General features: G+C 36.7%; 1 protein-coding gene across 1 annotated transcript in view; it reads right to left on the reverse strand.

Moving 5' to 3' along the window:
• Nucleotides 1-839: 839 nt before the first annotated feature.
• Nucleotides 840-18140, reverse strand: part of LOC145669124 (pancreatic lipase-related protein 2-like) — a 217691-nt gene continuing 200390 nt past the window's right edge. The window contains exon 12 of the mRNA XM_081737470.1: nucleotides 840-1053. Within this exon, the coding sequence (XP_081593596.1) occupies nucleotides 891-1053 (163 nt within the window). The 3' untranslated portion in view covers nucleotides 840-890. The remainder of the gene's footprint in view (nucleotides 1054-18140) is intronic.

The following is an 18140-nucleotide window of genomic DNA, read 5'->3' on the forward strand; positions in this document are numbered from 1 at the left end:
AGGAAAATATAGTCTAATTATAATAGAACATACTCAAGATACCATATCGTCAGAAACAGGATTAAGAGAGGTTCCATTTATGAACAGTCTTAACCAAAATTATTATTCGTAGTCTTTAGACCCAATTTCACCATTAATATCAGAATAGTTTTCGTCTCTCCTATTGTCCATCATTTGTAGGTAGTTTTAATTAATTAGTTAGTAGAAAATTTACATGCATACACACATGACAAAAGATATAACTAATCACACCTCTAGTGCAAACTTTACCGTTTTTTAATAATATTTTTGCGTTCAGATGCCAAACCGAATATCTCTATCCTTCCTTCAGTAGAGACTTTTCAGTAGAGAACATTTAAGTAACTTAGATACAACGTGTTTAATTGAGAGTGGTCAGAACGTTTACCCGCCTTAGTGGCAAATTGTTAAACTATGGAGTTAATCGAGTTTGTTTGCGGAAACAACATCTTTCCAAGTCAAAAATGTAGAGAACTAAACAAAACTACAAAAACTGGAGTTAATTGGTATGGCTTTTGAATTTTGAAGGAATCACACCTCAATATCCGTTGAATTTCAAGAGAAAATAACATGGACTTGAAAATATGGAACACAAATTCTGTATAAAATATGTTATTTTCCTTTCTATCGGCTGTACAAGTATATATATATACTTGAAAACGGAAGTGTATCCTGAATGTTTGTCTTCTACTCTGCGATAACAAATTAAAGCTGAGATCTTTTTCACTCGAGTAATCAAAGTTGAAATAAAGAATGACAAATGTAATACTAGTGTAGTTTCAACAATATACTTTTACTTCAAAGCGTCATACAATGAATTCTACTATACAAAGGTGATTACTTTTTTCTTACTTAATTACAACTGTTGGAATTCAATATTGATAATAATCATCTACAGGCTCGGTCACAATAGCTGTGACTGTGACATCGGGAATGTTTCCATCTGGGCAGTTAGCTGTAAAGACTCCATCTGCGAAATCACTTGTTAGACGATGCGATCCGCCAAATTCGTCTGCACAATAAACTCTTGTTACCCTAGAAAAAGAGAAATGATACTTTTTAATTTGGAATTGAAATGATGGTGCTTTATTCATATTAACCACTTTGTGATTATAATGCTCCAGTAGAATTTTGTACCATAATTGTGTTTTACTCATGCGAGTAAAACAAAACTCAATAGTGTTTTGTTTATTTAAATTCTATAGCATAAAACAAAGTTAATTGAAACATTGGGACAGTGTTCATACACTTAGTACAACTGTACCAAATTTAGCCTTTTTTGTTATTCACGGCCAGTTGGTACCACGCTGGCATTTTCAGCCCCTTTTGTGAAAAAGTTGGTACAATTCTACCCAATTCAGCACCGTTTATCAAATACTTGTCATATTTTTAAAAATGTTAGTAAGACTTTTCCTACACATCACGTTACTCATACTGTGTGTTGAAGTTAAAAAATGCTGTTGAACATTCTTTCTTTGAAGTTAGAAATAATGGATACCATTGTGACTTAAATTATTAATAATATGTTGTGATGGGTTTCAGGGAAGGTTCTAAGACCCTGGACCGGTTTTACCTTTTTTACAAATGCCAGTTTATTTACCTTATATTCTTATAACCGTCTATTAACCTCCTTCATTGTGAAATAAGCGATAGTAAGGTGCAATAATTTCAATTTTAATATTTCATTATAACGTACTGTTTACACACGAACTCGGACATGATTGATTTGTTCATCATTTCATATATTTTCTTATATATAGCCATAATATAATTTAGGTTTATTGGTCACTTTGAAAAAGAAGCGCATTTGGTTTCCTTCCAACACATACGAAAGATAACTGTTTTCCCTTTTAATTTGCGCGCTCTGCTAAACTTCCTATGTGCGAGAAAACTTTCGTTTACTTTCATGGTTGTTCGGGTCCTATTTGGATGTTTTTAAAACATGTAATTTTTAGAAAGAACACTTTTTTGATTAGGACTCTTGGAAGAGCGGGGAGTGTTCTAGAATTTTATCTCTTTTAGTTTCGTATTCGTGTTATAGATCCATGTACTACACTGGGATAAAATATTTAATTCAGCCATTTTTTCAATTTGGTACTATTTTTCACCCTATTCTACAACTAGGACTGTGGTAACACTGCATTTGGATGTAGAATATAGGAGCATGGCATTAAAATAACCAATCTTCGCGTACCAGTCTTTCACTTAGTAAAACTAACTTAAAATATAGTGCTGATAGATGTACTTCCTATTTACGCTTTTCATTTGATGGGGCCTTGAATACATTTTAACTGTGGTATTATTAAAACGAGCGTTAGTGAACCTTCTATATTTGACTTGGTAGAACTTGTGTCTCTCTCCATTTTTCAACAATAACACTCATTTTTTGGACTTTAATGAAATTTGGAATGAACCTACAAGAAAATATGGTGCATATAACACTCCTAGATCGAAATGGTTTCGTTAAATTCGGGTTCCAAAAGGTGTCATATTATAACTTTGTAAAATGGAATTCGAGAGGGAGTGACAAAATATTAAGTTTTCCCAGTCAACTATGGACAGAGGTGAAGAAACAAGACCAAAATTGCACGTAATATTAAATTTCAGACGTACCTTTATTTTTCCACATAATTACGACGTGCGTTGTGACATTTGTCATACCGATCTAAAAACTTGAAAAATGCTTCGAGTAAATATTCAGGGCTCTATACACGAAATAAGTGTCGAACACCTTCTGTGACTTCAGCATTGCTTCCAAAGTGCCTGCCGCCTAGAGCCTTTTTCAAAGCGAGAAACATATGGAAGTGATTAGGAGCGAGATCAGGACTGTATCGCACTCCTACAAAAGAGTTAGAATACGGTTTTGCGTTGCGGTGCTGAGTTCGGACTCGCATCATCATCCAACAGCAGGAAGGGATCAGTTGGTCTTGTTTTTGCGCATGCGCAGTAGCGTCACTGTTCCGGCTACAGTTACGGTTCCGATTCTAATTCCACTTAGAGTTACAATCCCGATTTCGACTCCGGTTTCAGGTCCGGTTCCGACTCCCTTTCCCATTTAGTGGAAATTACATATTCTGGGGAGTGTACTCGTTGTCTTTTACAAACCCTATTTAGTATATGATAGATTACACAAAAAAGTTATAAGCATTGTTTTATCAATATTTAACATAGAAGAGAATGCCTAAGTGTATTAACACATATTCCAATTCCTATTAAACATAACAGAAATTTCACACAATTTAGAAATTCTATGACTACATGTAGAAATTACATAATAAAGAATATAGCATTTTTCCTCGACTATTTAACATAGTAGAAATTTTGAAAGACTATGCCATGGCTTTAACCGCTATTTAATATAGCAGAAATTACATAAGAAAGGCTACAAGCATTATTCCCAACCCCTATATAGCGAAGCAGTAATTAAAGACTACGAACACATATTCCAACATAGCAACCTTTCAACCTCGACTGGACACATAGGGGTGTACTCGTTCTATTTTTCGGTATCTTTTTCGCAGCCTTATTTAACATAACAGAAATTATAGAAGACTCTGTTCTTTTCATTCAACGACTATTACCAAAAGCTACAAGCAGTGGTATTTAACCCTATGTAACATAGTAGAGCTAATAAAAGATAATGATTTACTTTTTAGCCCCTACATAAGAAATGCTATGACCAACATTTTATCCCCTATAACAAAGACTGTAATCACCTTTTCACCCCTTACGTGCCGAATTTCGCAAATAAGAACTTGTTCCTTTTTTCCAACCTCTATTTAGCATAGCAATAGTGAATTCATACGGCTACTGTATATTTTCGAAATTCCTATTTAATATAGCATAAATTAAAGAGTACGAACATATATTCCAACCCGTATTCAAAGGAGTTTCTGTAAAGTATATTTTGTAGAGCTTATAAAAGAGGCTTATAGTTTTTTTAATTAGCTATATAATTTTTGCTATGTTACATAGAGGTCGTTAGAAGGGTCGTAGTGTTCCATGTGAAATTTCTACTGTAATCAATAAAAGTCTACAAAGAGGCTATACAAGGCCACATGTGCCCTCACTCTACGGTAATGTTTGCCTTTCCTGCTATGTTAAATAAGAAAAGACAAAGCTATCATTCTCTTATAACAAATGACTTACGGTCACTGCATTCTTCACATAAACTATTTGCTGTTATTATACTGGAAACTGCAAACAGAATTTCAATATGTTGTACTGTTTACAACGTACGCTTTTTGACCTTTGTCTTGAAGTTACAAATTCTTTCGTCGATATCCCATTGCTAACTGTGAAAACATAATTTTAGTATTTTATTCAATTTACAAGTTGTACACGGTTAAATATTTGATCTTTGATCCCGAGGTGACCAAATGTTCTCAAATTTTTGCGTGTAAGGTGTTGAAAGTTTTACAGTTCCTTTACATATGGGCTGCAAAAATATGCGTGTAAGAGGTTGAAAGGTGCTCATAGTCTTTTATTAGACTGCGCGTTATTCCTGCATATATAGTGTCGAGAAAGTAGTCATATATTTTTTATGTAAGATGTAATGTTATATACGTGTTGGAATATGTATTCGTACTATTGATTTCTGGTATTATAAATAGGAATTCTGCAAATATGCCGTAGCCTCATGCATTCACTGCTAGTACGGTAAATAGGAGTTGAAAGAAGAATTTCGTATGTGCGAAAGTCCACGTGAAAGAAGTTAAAAGGTAATTATAGCCCTTCTTACATTGAAATTGTAGTTTTTGCTATGTTGCATAGGGGTTAAAAAGTTAGTCATAGTATTTTCTATGTAGACGTTAAAAATGAATCATTCTCTTTTATTAGTTCTGCTTTGTTACATAGGGATTTCGCAAGGTATTAGTGCACATTTAAAGTGTTAAACTGGGAGAGCGCAATAGCCCGAAATACAGGGTGTCCAATATACAACGCAACCCTGAGTTTAGGATAGTACAATTTTTGCACCTGAAATAATACAAAAATAATGGTTATACCAAAATGAAGCCTTGCTTATTTATATATTTTTAAACTGGTAAGCAACGATTGAAGTTTACTAACAACCGCAGAGTGTTGCCAGATGTAACCGAAGGTGTAAATCAATTTATTTGCAGAACGCGGATATTGACTAAGAAAAAAGTATGTTCTGTCGTTAATTTTCAGTTTGTTTAGTTGGAGGAGCTTGTAAAATCCTTATAACTTGCTTACTTCTTAATTTTAATATATATATATATATATATATATATATATATATATATATATATATATGTGTGTGTGTGTGTGTGTGTGTGTGTGTGGAAATATGTGTCTCCTGCATATTTCCAAGAAAACATGTGACAATTTGGATCATAAGAAAGAGAGCTATTCTCATTTGTGTAATTTCTAAAGTCATGCGACATTAATTCTGGACAGAAATGTCTAGAGAGATCTGTGCCTCTCTCAACCGTTTTTTCCAGGAATGTACGAAGCATGTATTAACTTATTTTACGCCTACAATATCTCTGCACATTCTCATTGACTTCGTTCCACTTCGTCTTGCCTTTCAGCTGTCAACTTTCAATTCTGGAAACCGTGGCCATTGAAGAAAGCCGTGCCGTTCAATAGTAATTGATCGTGGTTTCTAGTAGAAAATTACAAGACTGAAATTGTAAATATACAAAACGACTGCCATGAGGAGAGTGCACACTTGTTTCACAACAACAACTATAGATGTCCGTATTCTCATACACTTTCGGGTCCTGTAATACTGCACATTAACATTCAATGCAAATGAGACCAGCTTCAATATAGCAATAAATTTTCTCTTTCGGTGCAGGTGTCAACGGATGATCATCTCCGGGTAAGAAGATTACAATTCGCCCAGCAACAAGCAGGAAAGCACCGTGATTATTGGAACAATTTTGTTTGGAGTGACGAAAAAGTATTTTGTACGGACGAAAGTGGTTCGCTTTTCGTCTGGCGACCAGGCAACGTAAGATTATTCCCTGGACATTGTTTGCAACAACATAGACAAGTAAGAATGGAGTCAGAGAATTGATCATAACAACTCCAAGGATGAATGCCGAGGAATACACATCAAACCTGGAAACACATTTACTTCATAGTTTTAGAACAATACATCCCCGAGAAGAAGTACCCACACTTCATTTTGTTCATGACAAGTCCAGTGTACGCACTGCGCATCACACTAGCAAGTGGTAATTACAACATCCAGAAATCGAAGTTTAGCTGCTGCCATCAAAAACATCTGACCTAAACCCCATTGAAAATCTTTGGGCCATAATGATTAGAGATTGGGATCCAGGTCAAAGACAAACAAGGGCGGGATTGGTACACGTGTTTGACGCTTGGGAATCGCTGCGACGTCGTCCCGAAATATGCAGCAGGCTAGTTGGCAGCATGCGTCAGCGACTTCAAGACGTTTTCGACAACGATGGGTAGTATAACATTACTAAGTGGGGTACGTATGAAACATCTTTGTTAGTCTTTTCATCTGTTGAAAGTAAACATTCAATCCTCCGATGTCTGTACACAAACTGAAAACAAAGGTAAATGAACAGAAAACAAGTAGGCATTTCGTAGAAATTAGAAAATTTCTTTTAATATGCACAGCATGTGATATTTATACAAATGTACAGAAAGTTTCATAATATTGTAGTTTGTATTTTTAATATTTTTTTTTATTTCACGTCCCATTTTTTGTTAAGTAGTTCAAGTTTGGGTGATCAGAGAATAAAGGTGATTGACGGAAATAACTATATTGATATGGAAATGTATAATAATAAAAATAACAACTACAACAAATGATTACCCTGACATATATTTCTACTGTTCCAATGAACCACTTAATAATGTCTTGAGTGGACAATTATTCAATTATTAGGGTCTAGGTCAAAACCCCCACAGCCAAAACCCCCACACTGAAGAAATGTCAAAACGCCCACACGATCGGTCATAACTCCCACACAAATGGACAAATCCCCCAAACGCAAGAACGGTCAAAACCCCCACAGCCAAAACCCCCCACACTCAAGAAATGTCAAAACGCCCACATGATCGGTCATAACTCCCACACAAATGGACAAATCTCCCAAACGCACGAACGGTCAAAACCCCTACAGCCAAAACCCCCACACTCAAGAAATGTCAAAACGCCCACACGATCGGTCATAACTCCCACACAAATGGACAAATCCCCCAAACGCACGAACGGTCAAAACCCCCACACCCAAAACCCCCACACTCAAGAAATGTCAAAACGCCCACAAAATCGGTCAAAACTCCCACACAAATGGACAAAACTCCCACACATAGCAACGGTCACAATCCCCACATAAATGGACAAAACCCCCACACAAACGGACAAAACTTCTACATGCAGAAATTGTCACAGCTGCCACACAAATGGACAAAACCCCCACACAATCGAACAAATCACCCACACTCTGAAATGAACGTGATTGCACGTCTTTGTTTAGTATTACCGCCCACTTTAGTGTTTCTGTCATTACAAAACAGTGCAAGAAGAATAGTTGCATTATCAGTTTAAGTGGAATAAAAAGTGTTATTAAAAAGTACAAGGGCAATATACAACCAGGCTCATTTCAGAGTGTGGGAGATTTGTCCGATTGTTTGGGGTTTTTGTCCATTTGTGTGGCAGTTGTGACAATTTCTGCACGTGGGTGTTTTGTCCATTTGTGTGGGGGTTTTGTCATTTATGTGGGGATTGTGACCGTTGCTATGTGTGGCTGTTTTGTCCATTTGTGTGGGTGTTAAGACCGTTGGAGGTTATGACCGATTACCAGTGTGGGGGTTTTGGCTTGGGGGTTATGACCGTTCGTGTATTTGGTAGATTTGACCATTTGTGTGGGGGTTATGACCAATCGTGTGGGCGTTGTGACATTTCTTAAGTGTGGGGGTTTTGGCTGTGGGGGTTATGACCGTTCGTGTGTTTGGGAGATTTGTCCATTTGTGTGGGGGTTATGACCGTTTGTGTGGGCGTTTTGATATTTCTTGAGTGTGGGTGTTTTGGCTGTGGGGGTTTTGACCGGTTCCCAATTATTATACGGTATGATACTACGGTAAGGCTCAGCAAGAGAGAATAACTAATAAGGGTATTATTATTATTATTATTATTATTATTCGCCCGAGACCAGGTTTCTTCTATTGCCACCGTCATTCATAAAACCAATCAGTAGTTTCATAGTGAACAAGAATGAGATTGAACACAAAATACTTCATGTCAGGTTACTATTTTCTTTGTGAAATCAATGGAAATATACAGGATGCACGAATTCACAGAGCACTGCAATTACATCGTTGTGAATGAATAACATTACTCTTATTTTAAAAACAATTTGTGATGTGGTGCTGCAACCAGGCGTTTCATGCTGAAACTATGTGTCTGCTGGTGATAGGACTGCTGTTGGTCCGTGATTGGTGGTGTGAGTGTTACCAAATGGCGACGAAAAACAACCGGTGTTGGCAGGTAGTTATTGCTCTTTTTTGTGTTTTCGTGCATATGTATTGTGAAAATGTGTCGGGAGAATGGGATTAACACTCAGTGAGACTACTGCGAAATCTATTGTGGTTCGTTACACACAACAGGAACCTCTTGCGAAACACTCACCCACAAAAACCTACAACAGAAGGGCTGCAATCAGAGTGACACCCATAGAGTTAATCCGTCGATTGACATGACCAGAGAATTAAATCAACATGATATGGGTCAATAATTTCACCTCGCTCCGTCAACTGTGAACAAAACAATTCCCAAGGGACTCCGGTTGAAGTGTGTGTGTGAATAGATACCTGACGGGTTCCAAATGGAAGAAAGTCGTCACAGTGGATAAATCTTTTGTACATCTCACTGCACAGTGTTCAAAATAGCCATCTGTTCACCATGGATGATCTATGGAATTCTTTTGGGAAGGAGTGGAACAGAATTCCCATGCTTGTACTGCACCAGTGGTATTTGCAGTGCAAACGGAGATGCCTTGCGATAGTCCACAATGCTAGGAGTTCCATAGAACATGATGGGCTGTGGCAGCACGGTATATCTAAGGGTGAGTACCTGTCAAAATGGTCGGACATAAAGCGAACAACCTTCTGTACTATACTCGTTTCATCAACGGCATTTGGGCAATGTTTTAAAACTAGGGGTAATGACTTGGCAGAATTGCCGAGGTATGTTCGTTGTTTTCTTATTCTCAAACAATTATTATGTCGCCCTGAAAGTTGTAGGTTGCTCAAACTTCGTATACTAGCTGTATTTTCTTGTGATTAATTTGCACTCAGATATAAAGCAGTTGTATAACCAGGTACTGGGCAATAAGAGAGAGTGTGTGTGTGTGTGTGTGAGAGAGAAGGCTTCTTGTACGAATCTGACGTTACCCGAATTAGAACCCAGCATGAAAGAGACCTGAAAAGGGCTACAAGAGAGCAGCCGATACCGGGTGAGGCATTTAAAACTGTTTTTGGAAATATCTGGAAAACCACAAATCTGATTTTAAAAAAGGTGTAACAAAAGTTGTTCGTCTTAAAGGGGACATCCAATGATACCACACTCGACCCCCTACACCCACCCCCGGGGGCGGGAGGGGGGTCAACTTTGAAATTTTAAATAGAAACCACCATTTTTTATTGCATGTTCTGATTTTCCGTGAAAAAATACGTAAGTTTTATTTCGAACATTTTTTCGTTGTGTGATAGATGGCGTTGTAATCGACAAAAATCAAAATGGCTTACAAACGAAAAATGAGGCATTTAAAACTGTTTTTCAGAATATCAGGAAAACTACAAATCGGATTTTAAAAAAGTTGTAATAAAAGTTGTTCGTCTCGAAAAGTGACACCCAATGATACCACACTCGACCCCCTACCCTCAAGCCCCGGGGGTGAAAGGGGGGTCAACTTTGAAATCTTAATGAGAAACCACCATTTTTTATTGCATATTCTGATTCTCCGTGAAAAAATACGTAACTTTTGTTTCAAACATTTTTTTCGTTGCGTGATAGATGGCGCTGTAATCGACAAAAATCAAAATGGCTTACAAATCCGTACTATGCGATTTAGTTTCGGAAGAAATAAATTAAGATATATGTAATAAGGACATGTAATTTGTGTTAAAAAAAAACGTTTTTTTCTTAACGTTTAGTTATTTTAAAAATGTGACTTAAAGTGTATACAACACTAAACATATTTTCATTTTTGCATTTTCTTTTTCCGTAATAAATTATTAAAACGAATGTTACAAAACATAGGAAATGTTTATTAAGTAATGAATAAGAGCTGTTTTTGGAATAAAAATCAAGTTTTTAATGCTATGGGTGGGTGTTTCAGGAAGTGAGTATTTATTGAATGCTTTTTTGCTATTCGATCTGCCCATTAGGCCGGATAGTTGAAACTATTGTATTAACAGAAAGTTATTTCAGATTTCATAAAAATAGGCACTAGCTATTCATTGAAATAGGAGGAGTGGTCCAAATAAAATTTACTGTAGGCAGCTTGTGACACCCCAAACTAAACTTCTGTCGTTTATAATATATCTAACATAAAGGAACGATATTGATCGAGTTGGCAGTTTATTGATGCACTTCGAAGGACAGAAAAAAGAACTCAGTGTACGAGGCAATGCTTCGAGAAGAAACCTTTCCATGGAAAGATGAAAATATATTCGGGCAGATGAAAAATTCGTACTGTTGTACAGAAATTTTGAAACTGTTGATATTGTAGAATACCGTAAGTCACTTTGCACAAAATATGAAGAGTTTCACAGTTCTCTGCCGGCAAAAAATGAACAGAAAACAGAAAGTTTCAACTGGTACCGTAAGATAGAACATCTAACTGTATTTTGGCTATAATGTTGGTGGTTAACATCAGTTCCAATTACCGAGAGGGTTCATTGTTGTAGAGGTATGGAAAGCAGTCACTGTAAAGGCCGCCAAAATTTGAAAGATATCACGTACAAGATTTTCCGTCAAAGTTAAGTCAGTTTCGTAGAACACTACCGTGTATAATGGAACTTTGATGCAATAGTTGAAATTAAAATGTGAAACACTTTAAAGTCATAAAAAAAGTAAAATTGGGAGAAGGGAGTTTCAGTCTGTACTCGGGGTTACTTTGCACCGGTCCAAAATACCGCTTAGATAGGAAATTATTACTACTGGAACCTCCTGCATTCTAAATTTAGGTAAATATCCTATTGAGGAAGATGCTGGAATGAATTTCTTGTTGGAAAATAAATTATGAACAATGGCGGATCCAGGAAAGTAGTTTGAGAGAGGCTTTACTCACAAATACTCCGTTTTTTTTTTGTTTTTTTTAATGACTAGGATTTCAGCTTATACCCATAGGAATGACTAACATTAGATTTTTAAAAAAAGAAATCGTGCAATTTGGGTGGGTTTCAACCTGAAAGTCCCAAATCCCGTAAATCTCCCACTAATTTTCTTTAAAATAGCTTAAATCTTGTGCAAAGTAGCCCCGTCTTACGGTACTTGCTGGGTTTGGCCCATAATTCCGTCATGCAATGATAATGTTATGGTAAATGTAACATAAGATTTTTTCCTTCTGAATTAGGCATATACAACAATTTACTAGAACAAAACTAGGCCTAAGCATTTGATGCAACTGAGACTGTTTACCATAGGGCATATTGTATTAACGTAACGAAAATTACTTTTTGAAGATTTTTTTTTTTTTTTTTTTTTGAAAATTGATGTCAAATTTCATCTTGCTGAATTTCTTATGTTGTGTAGTTATTTTTTATGACAGAGTATTTGTGATATTAGTGTCTATTTTCAAGGTTTTTAGTGCGAAAACATCCGTGTTCTCGTTATGAAATACATTATAATTATAGCCTATTTAAGTAGATTAACCTATTTAGATATACGGCTTTGAGCCAAACATCTTGCGCCGAAACGGCCTTACGCCCAAACGCCCTGCTCCGGATGGTGAGAGGCAAGGGAACTCATAAAATAAACGCATCCCGAAGGTAACAAATTATTACTACATCCACGTCGTTGTTCCTGAGAAACGCTAAAACTAGATTTTAATACATTGATAAAAACAAACCTTAAGTGTTTCCAAATGCTCTCTCTTTAAGTGACATCTGTGACAGAAATTACACTAACAATGTGGACATAGTAATGTATTAAGTTCTGGAGGATCAAGTGTTTTTGCTATAAAACACCGGTTTATCATTACAGATTTTAGAATAACTGCCTTTCTAATATGAGATTGTAGAGGGAGAATCAACTATGGTGTAATTTGGTAGTATTTCCGAAAATATCACAAGTACTAACTTTTCTAATCTGATGTGTATTTTGTAAATTACTTTAATTTTGCCGTGTGTTTGTAACCCATCTTTATTTTGTACATTACAACACCATCTATCACGCAACGAAAAAATGTTCAATACAAAGATTACGTATATTTTCACGGAGAATCAGAATATGCAATGAAAAATGGTGGTTCCTATTCAAGATTTCAAAGTTGACGCCCCTGCCGCCCCCGGGGCTTGGGGTAAGGGGTCGAGTGTGGTATCATTGGATGTCCCGCTTCGAGGCGAACAACTTTTATTACAACTCTTTTTTAAATCCGATTTGTAGTTTTCCTGATATTCTGAAAAACAGTTTTAAATGCCTCATTTTTTGTTTGTAAGCCATTTTGATTTTTGTCGATTACAGCGCCATCTATCACGCTACAAAAAAAAATGTTCGAAACAAAAGTTACATATTTTTTCACGGAGAATCAGAATATGCAATAGAAAATGGTGGTTCCTATTTAACATTTCAAAATTTACCTCCTCCCGCCCCCGGGAGGTGGGGGTAAGGGTCGAGTGTGGTATCATTGGATGTCCCCCTTCGAGGCGAACAACTTTTATTACAACTTTTTTAAAATCCGATTTGTAGTTTACCTGATATTCTGAAAAACAATTTTAAATTCCTCATTTTTCGTGTTTGTAAGCCATTTTGATTTTTGTCGATTACAACGCCATCTATCACGCAACGAAAAAATGTTCAATACATAAGTTACGTATTTTTTCACGGAGAATCAGAATATGCAATAAAAAATGGTGGTTTCTATTTAAGATTTCAAAGTTGACGCCCCTGTCGCCCCCGGGGCTTGGGGTAAGGGGTCGAGTGTGGTATCATTGGATGTCCCGCTTCGAGGCGAACAACTTTTATTACAACTCTTTTTTAAATCCGATTTGTAGTTTTCCTGATATTCTGAAAAACAGTTTTAAATGCCTCATTTTTTGTTTGTAAGCCATTTTGATTTTTGTCGATTACAGCGCCATATATCACGCTACAAAAAAAAATGTTCGAAACAAAAGTTACATATTTTTTCACGGAGAATCAGAATATGCAATAAAAAATGGTGGTTTCTATTTAAGATTTCAAAGTTGACCCCCCTCCGGCCCAAGGGTTGGGGGTAGGGGGTCAAGTGTGGTATCATTGGATGTCCCCCTTCGAGATGAACAACTTTTATTACAACTTTTTTCAAACTCCGATTTGTGGTTTTCCAGATATTTACAAAAACAGTTTTAAATGCCTCACCCGGTATATATATATATATATATATATATATATATATATATATATATATATATATATATATATATATATATATATATATATATATATATCATTTACTGTACTTACATTTATGGGTAATGCAAACAGTCACGAGTGTTGGACACGAACTTTTTAATGCAAAATGCACCATCATCACTTACGCGTTCGCAACGCAAATTTACTACAATGACGGACTGATGAAATTATTTCAAACTATATGGGTAATATTGTTTACAACAAACTGTCCAATAACTTTTCTTCAAAGAAAACATGGACAAATAAATGACGTGAAACTACTGTTTCCCTCTGGTCGTTTTATTGGTGAGATCAGTGGAAAGGAAGCCACTAACAGCTCACTCAGATATGTCGGTAAGATGTATGAAATGCCTTATAATCGAATTCAGCTTGCACACTATCGTTGTTGAATAGGACACTTCTGAATCCTGCATTGTTATTTTTTGCATGGAACTGACGGATGTCTACGTTGCAGCTATTTTCAAGAAGGATGTCTTTTTGTGAGGAAAAAATTGAAGCTACACTACTGTAGATTTGCACCCGAGTCAGCCGAGCGGGATTTATGTTGTTTAACCAGTACACTATACACATGTTGTGTTGAGCTGGGAGAAGCTTCGCTACTGTTTCTTTACCGCTGTTTCGTTTTTTTCTCTCGCAACAGATTTCAGTGTTCTAACAGAACGCTAGTATGATAAAATAGCTAACATAAAATTGCTAACAAGGTGATTGTATTACATATTATGAATGTTAGTGCTCAATAAACAAAATGATTCCTCACTGTTACGTGTAATAGATAATTTTGTGGTTCGAAATAATTGAATACGCACGTTCCAAAGTAGTTGTCTCTTAGTCGTGTGATTAGAGTGGCTGTCTCAAGTTTCGAAGGTGCTAGGTTCTGTGAAGTGTCTTTCTGCTTTTTTCTAATCGTCAGACATTTCTGACATTGTTCATGTTCGTGAGAAAAAATATTATACGTTTCCACGTGAATTGCAATTCGGAAGGAAGAAATCGTGTGATTATGTTTGTGGGAAAGTTGTACGCTATTTTTTTCAAAATGTAAAGAATATAAATTAAATGTGTCTCGGACTGTCGTAATGGCGTATTGGAAAACTCCTTGCTTTCCAATCAGCAGACCCGCGTTTGAGTTTCATTCTATTATTATATTCTTTTTTCAATTGAGTGATAAAATTATACTTGGTTTTACTGTGATGCAGATTTCTGTCTCATGAAACTCAATGGAAAATGAATTAGGAAGTATGGTCACTGAAATTGCTTTTTGAGAAACGTGACGAAATCTAAGTTACGAATACACAGACTTTGACGCACATAATACTTAATATAAAATGAAATCTTGCAGGTTTACGTCCCATGATTATCCAGAGTAGAATAAGGGAGATAGTGACGATGAAAAGAATGAAATGGTGAAATCAAAAGGGTGGGAGGAAACAGTATAACCGCAAGAAAACCTAACAGATCGTGTTTGTCTACTACAGAGAGCACTTGGTATGAGATGGGATCGCACTAAGGACTCCACTTAGAAGAGGTGATAGCTCTATCATTGCGCCATAGCGGCCTCGTAATACTTAATATAAAATAGCTATTATTTACGCACATTATACAACTACAGTAAATAATTTCAATACTATAGTATGTAAGTGAATCTACGCAATGTTTTGACACATATCTGGAAAGAACAGAAATTGTTTTTCAAATCGATAGTGGGGGCAACTTCTACCCCTGTCCTCGCTGTTTGTTGATTTTAGAAAGGCTTACGACTCGGTTAGAAGAGAAACATCATACAACATTCTTACAAAAGTTGGAATACGGAAGGGTCGCGGTGGCTCAGTGCTAGAGCGAAACTTAAAATATACAAAAAATAATCATGTCTGTTGTTCTCTATGGTTGCGAAACATGGTCGCTTGCTCCGAAGAACCTAGACTGAAAATATTTGAAGGATCCTGGGGAAGAAACTGATAAGTCCAAAAATCGACATTTTTTGTTTTTGGTACAGTGTTTTCCCCTCGGACGTTTCTGTTGATTTAATGACGAGGGGAACACTATGATAAGTCCGAAAATATTTACCAGTAAAGAAAACCCATCCTGGGGAAGAATATGTTAAGTCCAGACCTTCTGGGGAAAACGCTGTTAAGTCCAGGTTATTGTTGTGTTGTACAACTGGCAGCATTGATATCAGCCATTTACGAAATTACTTGTTCACAGTCTGCGTTCAGAAACGTGCTCTAGTTACGTGAAGTTTACAATAAAACGTGGGTTTCTTTAGCTGTTGTTGTCAGTGGTAATGATCAACAAAGCATGGATGATTTCCTGAGTGAAGAAGAATCTGCTCCACTTTCAACTTCTAAGAAAAAAACCTTCATATGGAAGAATTCGAAATGTAATGCAAAACTCAAACGACAGAGCCATGAGACCGGCCCACAGGGCACCTGCAAATGACGTTTTGAGAAGGTTAATGATGTAGGAAAACAAGAAATCATTAGAAGAATGAACGAAATGGTGTCAAATGATGAAATTAACATATACCTGTGAGGCCTAATTGTAATAGTACCTGTGCAGAGACGTAGGCCTAGGAAAAACGAGAGTGAAGCGTCTTATTGTGATGCATCATATTCATACCGACTGCGGGTGGTACAAGAAGAATAGACAGAGTAGGTCACTGTTTGTAAAGCTGCATTCTCTTCACCTCACGGTATTGGTCGCGGGAAAGTTGATGATCTTACGAAACATTTGAAAAATACTAGTAATCCTCGGTCTATGGTGGTAAGTTTTCACGTATTACACGTTACAAAATAACTAACGTAACCTACTCTAACGTAAACTAGCCTACAAATGTTTAACTTAGCTTATAAACAGTGCTCTTAATCGGGTCGATTCCGTTTCAAGCCGGTCCAGCTATTTTTGGGCCACTGGTTGGGGCAGCTCGAGTCATGAGTAGATTCAACTAGGGTCGTGTTACGGGTCGGTCGAGTCAGCTCAGGTCAGGTTAGGTCAAACATTTTTTTTTTTGTGTCGGTTCAAGTTGACCCAAAATCCGACCGGAACCTTACCCGAAACAAAAATTTTCGAACCAACCTGACACGTGACCGGATCCGAACTGACTCGACTGACCCGTAACACGACCTTGGCTGACTATCCATGACCCGAGCTGAGCAACCAGTGACTTGAGAAGAGCTGGGGGGCCGCGGTGGTTCAATGGTAAAGCGTTCACCTCTGGTGCTTGGGGCCTGGGTACGATTCCAGCCCACGCCAAGTGAACTTTGTAGTGGACAAACACCGTGTGCATGGGTTTTCTCAGGGTTCTCCCGTTTCCTCCCACTTTCTTCATTCCACCATTTCATTCATCACTCATCATCACCGTCTCCTTTAGCCTAACCGGCATAAGCGTGGGACGTAAAACTCAAAGATTTCATTTTTCATTTTTGAAAAGAGCTGACCCGATTCAGGTCAGAATCGACCCGATTCACAGCACTACTTCTATATGCTGTCTTTAACCTATCTTGTTTTCACCTCAACTAATTTTAAGAGCACAACTCATCTAGGCCTATCATTTTTTAGGGTTCCTGGAGATATCTCAAGAAAAATATGCACATTTGCAGTCACTGAAAAACTATTGCTCTTTAAAGGCAGTGGAGTACTACAAAAACCTTCCAAAGGCACAGTAAATCAACAAACCACCATTGAAAAAACTTCATAATATGTACAAGTGTTACAAAGATGTGTTTTTCTTATATTTCTTACATCTATCTTGTAAATAAAATAATCATCAGTGTCAGGACAGTACTGATTGTTTGGGGAAAACTCTGATACGTCTGATAAACAGAGCACAGTATTTACTTTTTTATTGTTAAAAAAGTATTGCTTTTATATTATTTTTCATACTTTATAATATCCAATCACAATAAGATATAAGTAAAATAAATGTTAATAATAATAAGCATTGCATTGTAATGACATTTTGAAAAATATATAACTTCAAACTTTAAATTTGTTCTACTGTAAAATTTGCAAAATGTGACATATCATATTGTTCCCCTGGACACTTCATTTGAGAACAAGATCCTGAGACGAATATTCGGATCCAAGGGGAGCGGGAATGAGAAATAGCGGAAACTTCACAACGAGGAACTACATAATTAATACGGTTTACCAAACAATGTTAGAGTCATCAAGTCTAGGAGGCTTAGGTGGGCAGGTCATGTAGCTAGGATGAAAGAAAGTAGAAACGCATTCAAAGTTTTGACTGGAAGAACAATCGGAAAACGACCATTAGGTAGACCTAGGAGAAGATGGGAGAACAATATTAAGATGGATCTCACAGAGATGGGAATCCAAAGTAGAAACTGGATCCAGTTGGCTAAGGTTGGAAGTCATTGAAGACTTTTGTGAACGCGGCATTGAACCTCCGGGTTCCATAAGCCATATAGTTAGTTAGCTATTCTTTATGTCTGATTATTTGTCAATAGTGTTTAGCGGACGGTTCTTCCAAATGAAACTTAACTAA

This window comes from Thermobia domestica, chromosome 13, assembly GCF_964235325.1.
Source record: "Thermobia domestica chromosome 13, izTheDome1.hap1.1, whole genome shotgun sequence".
NCBI lineage: Eukaryota > Metazoa > Arthropoda > Insecta > Zygentoma > Lepismatidae > Thermobia > Thermobia domestica.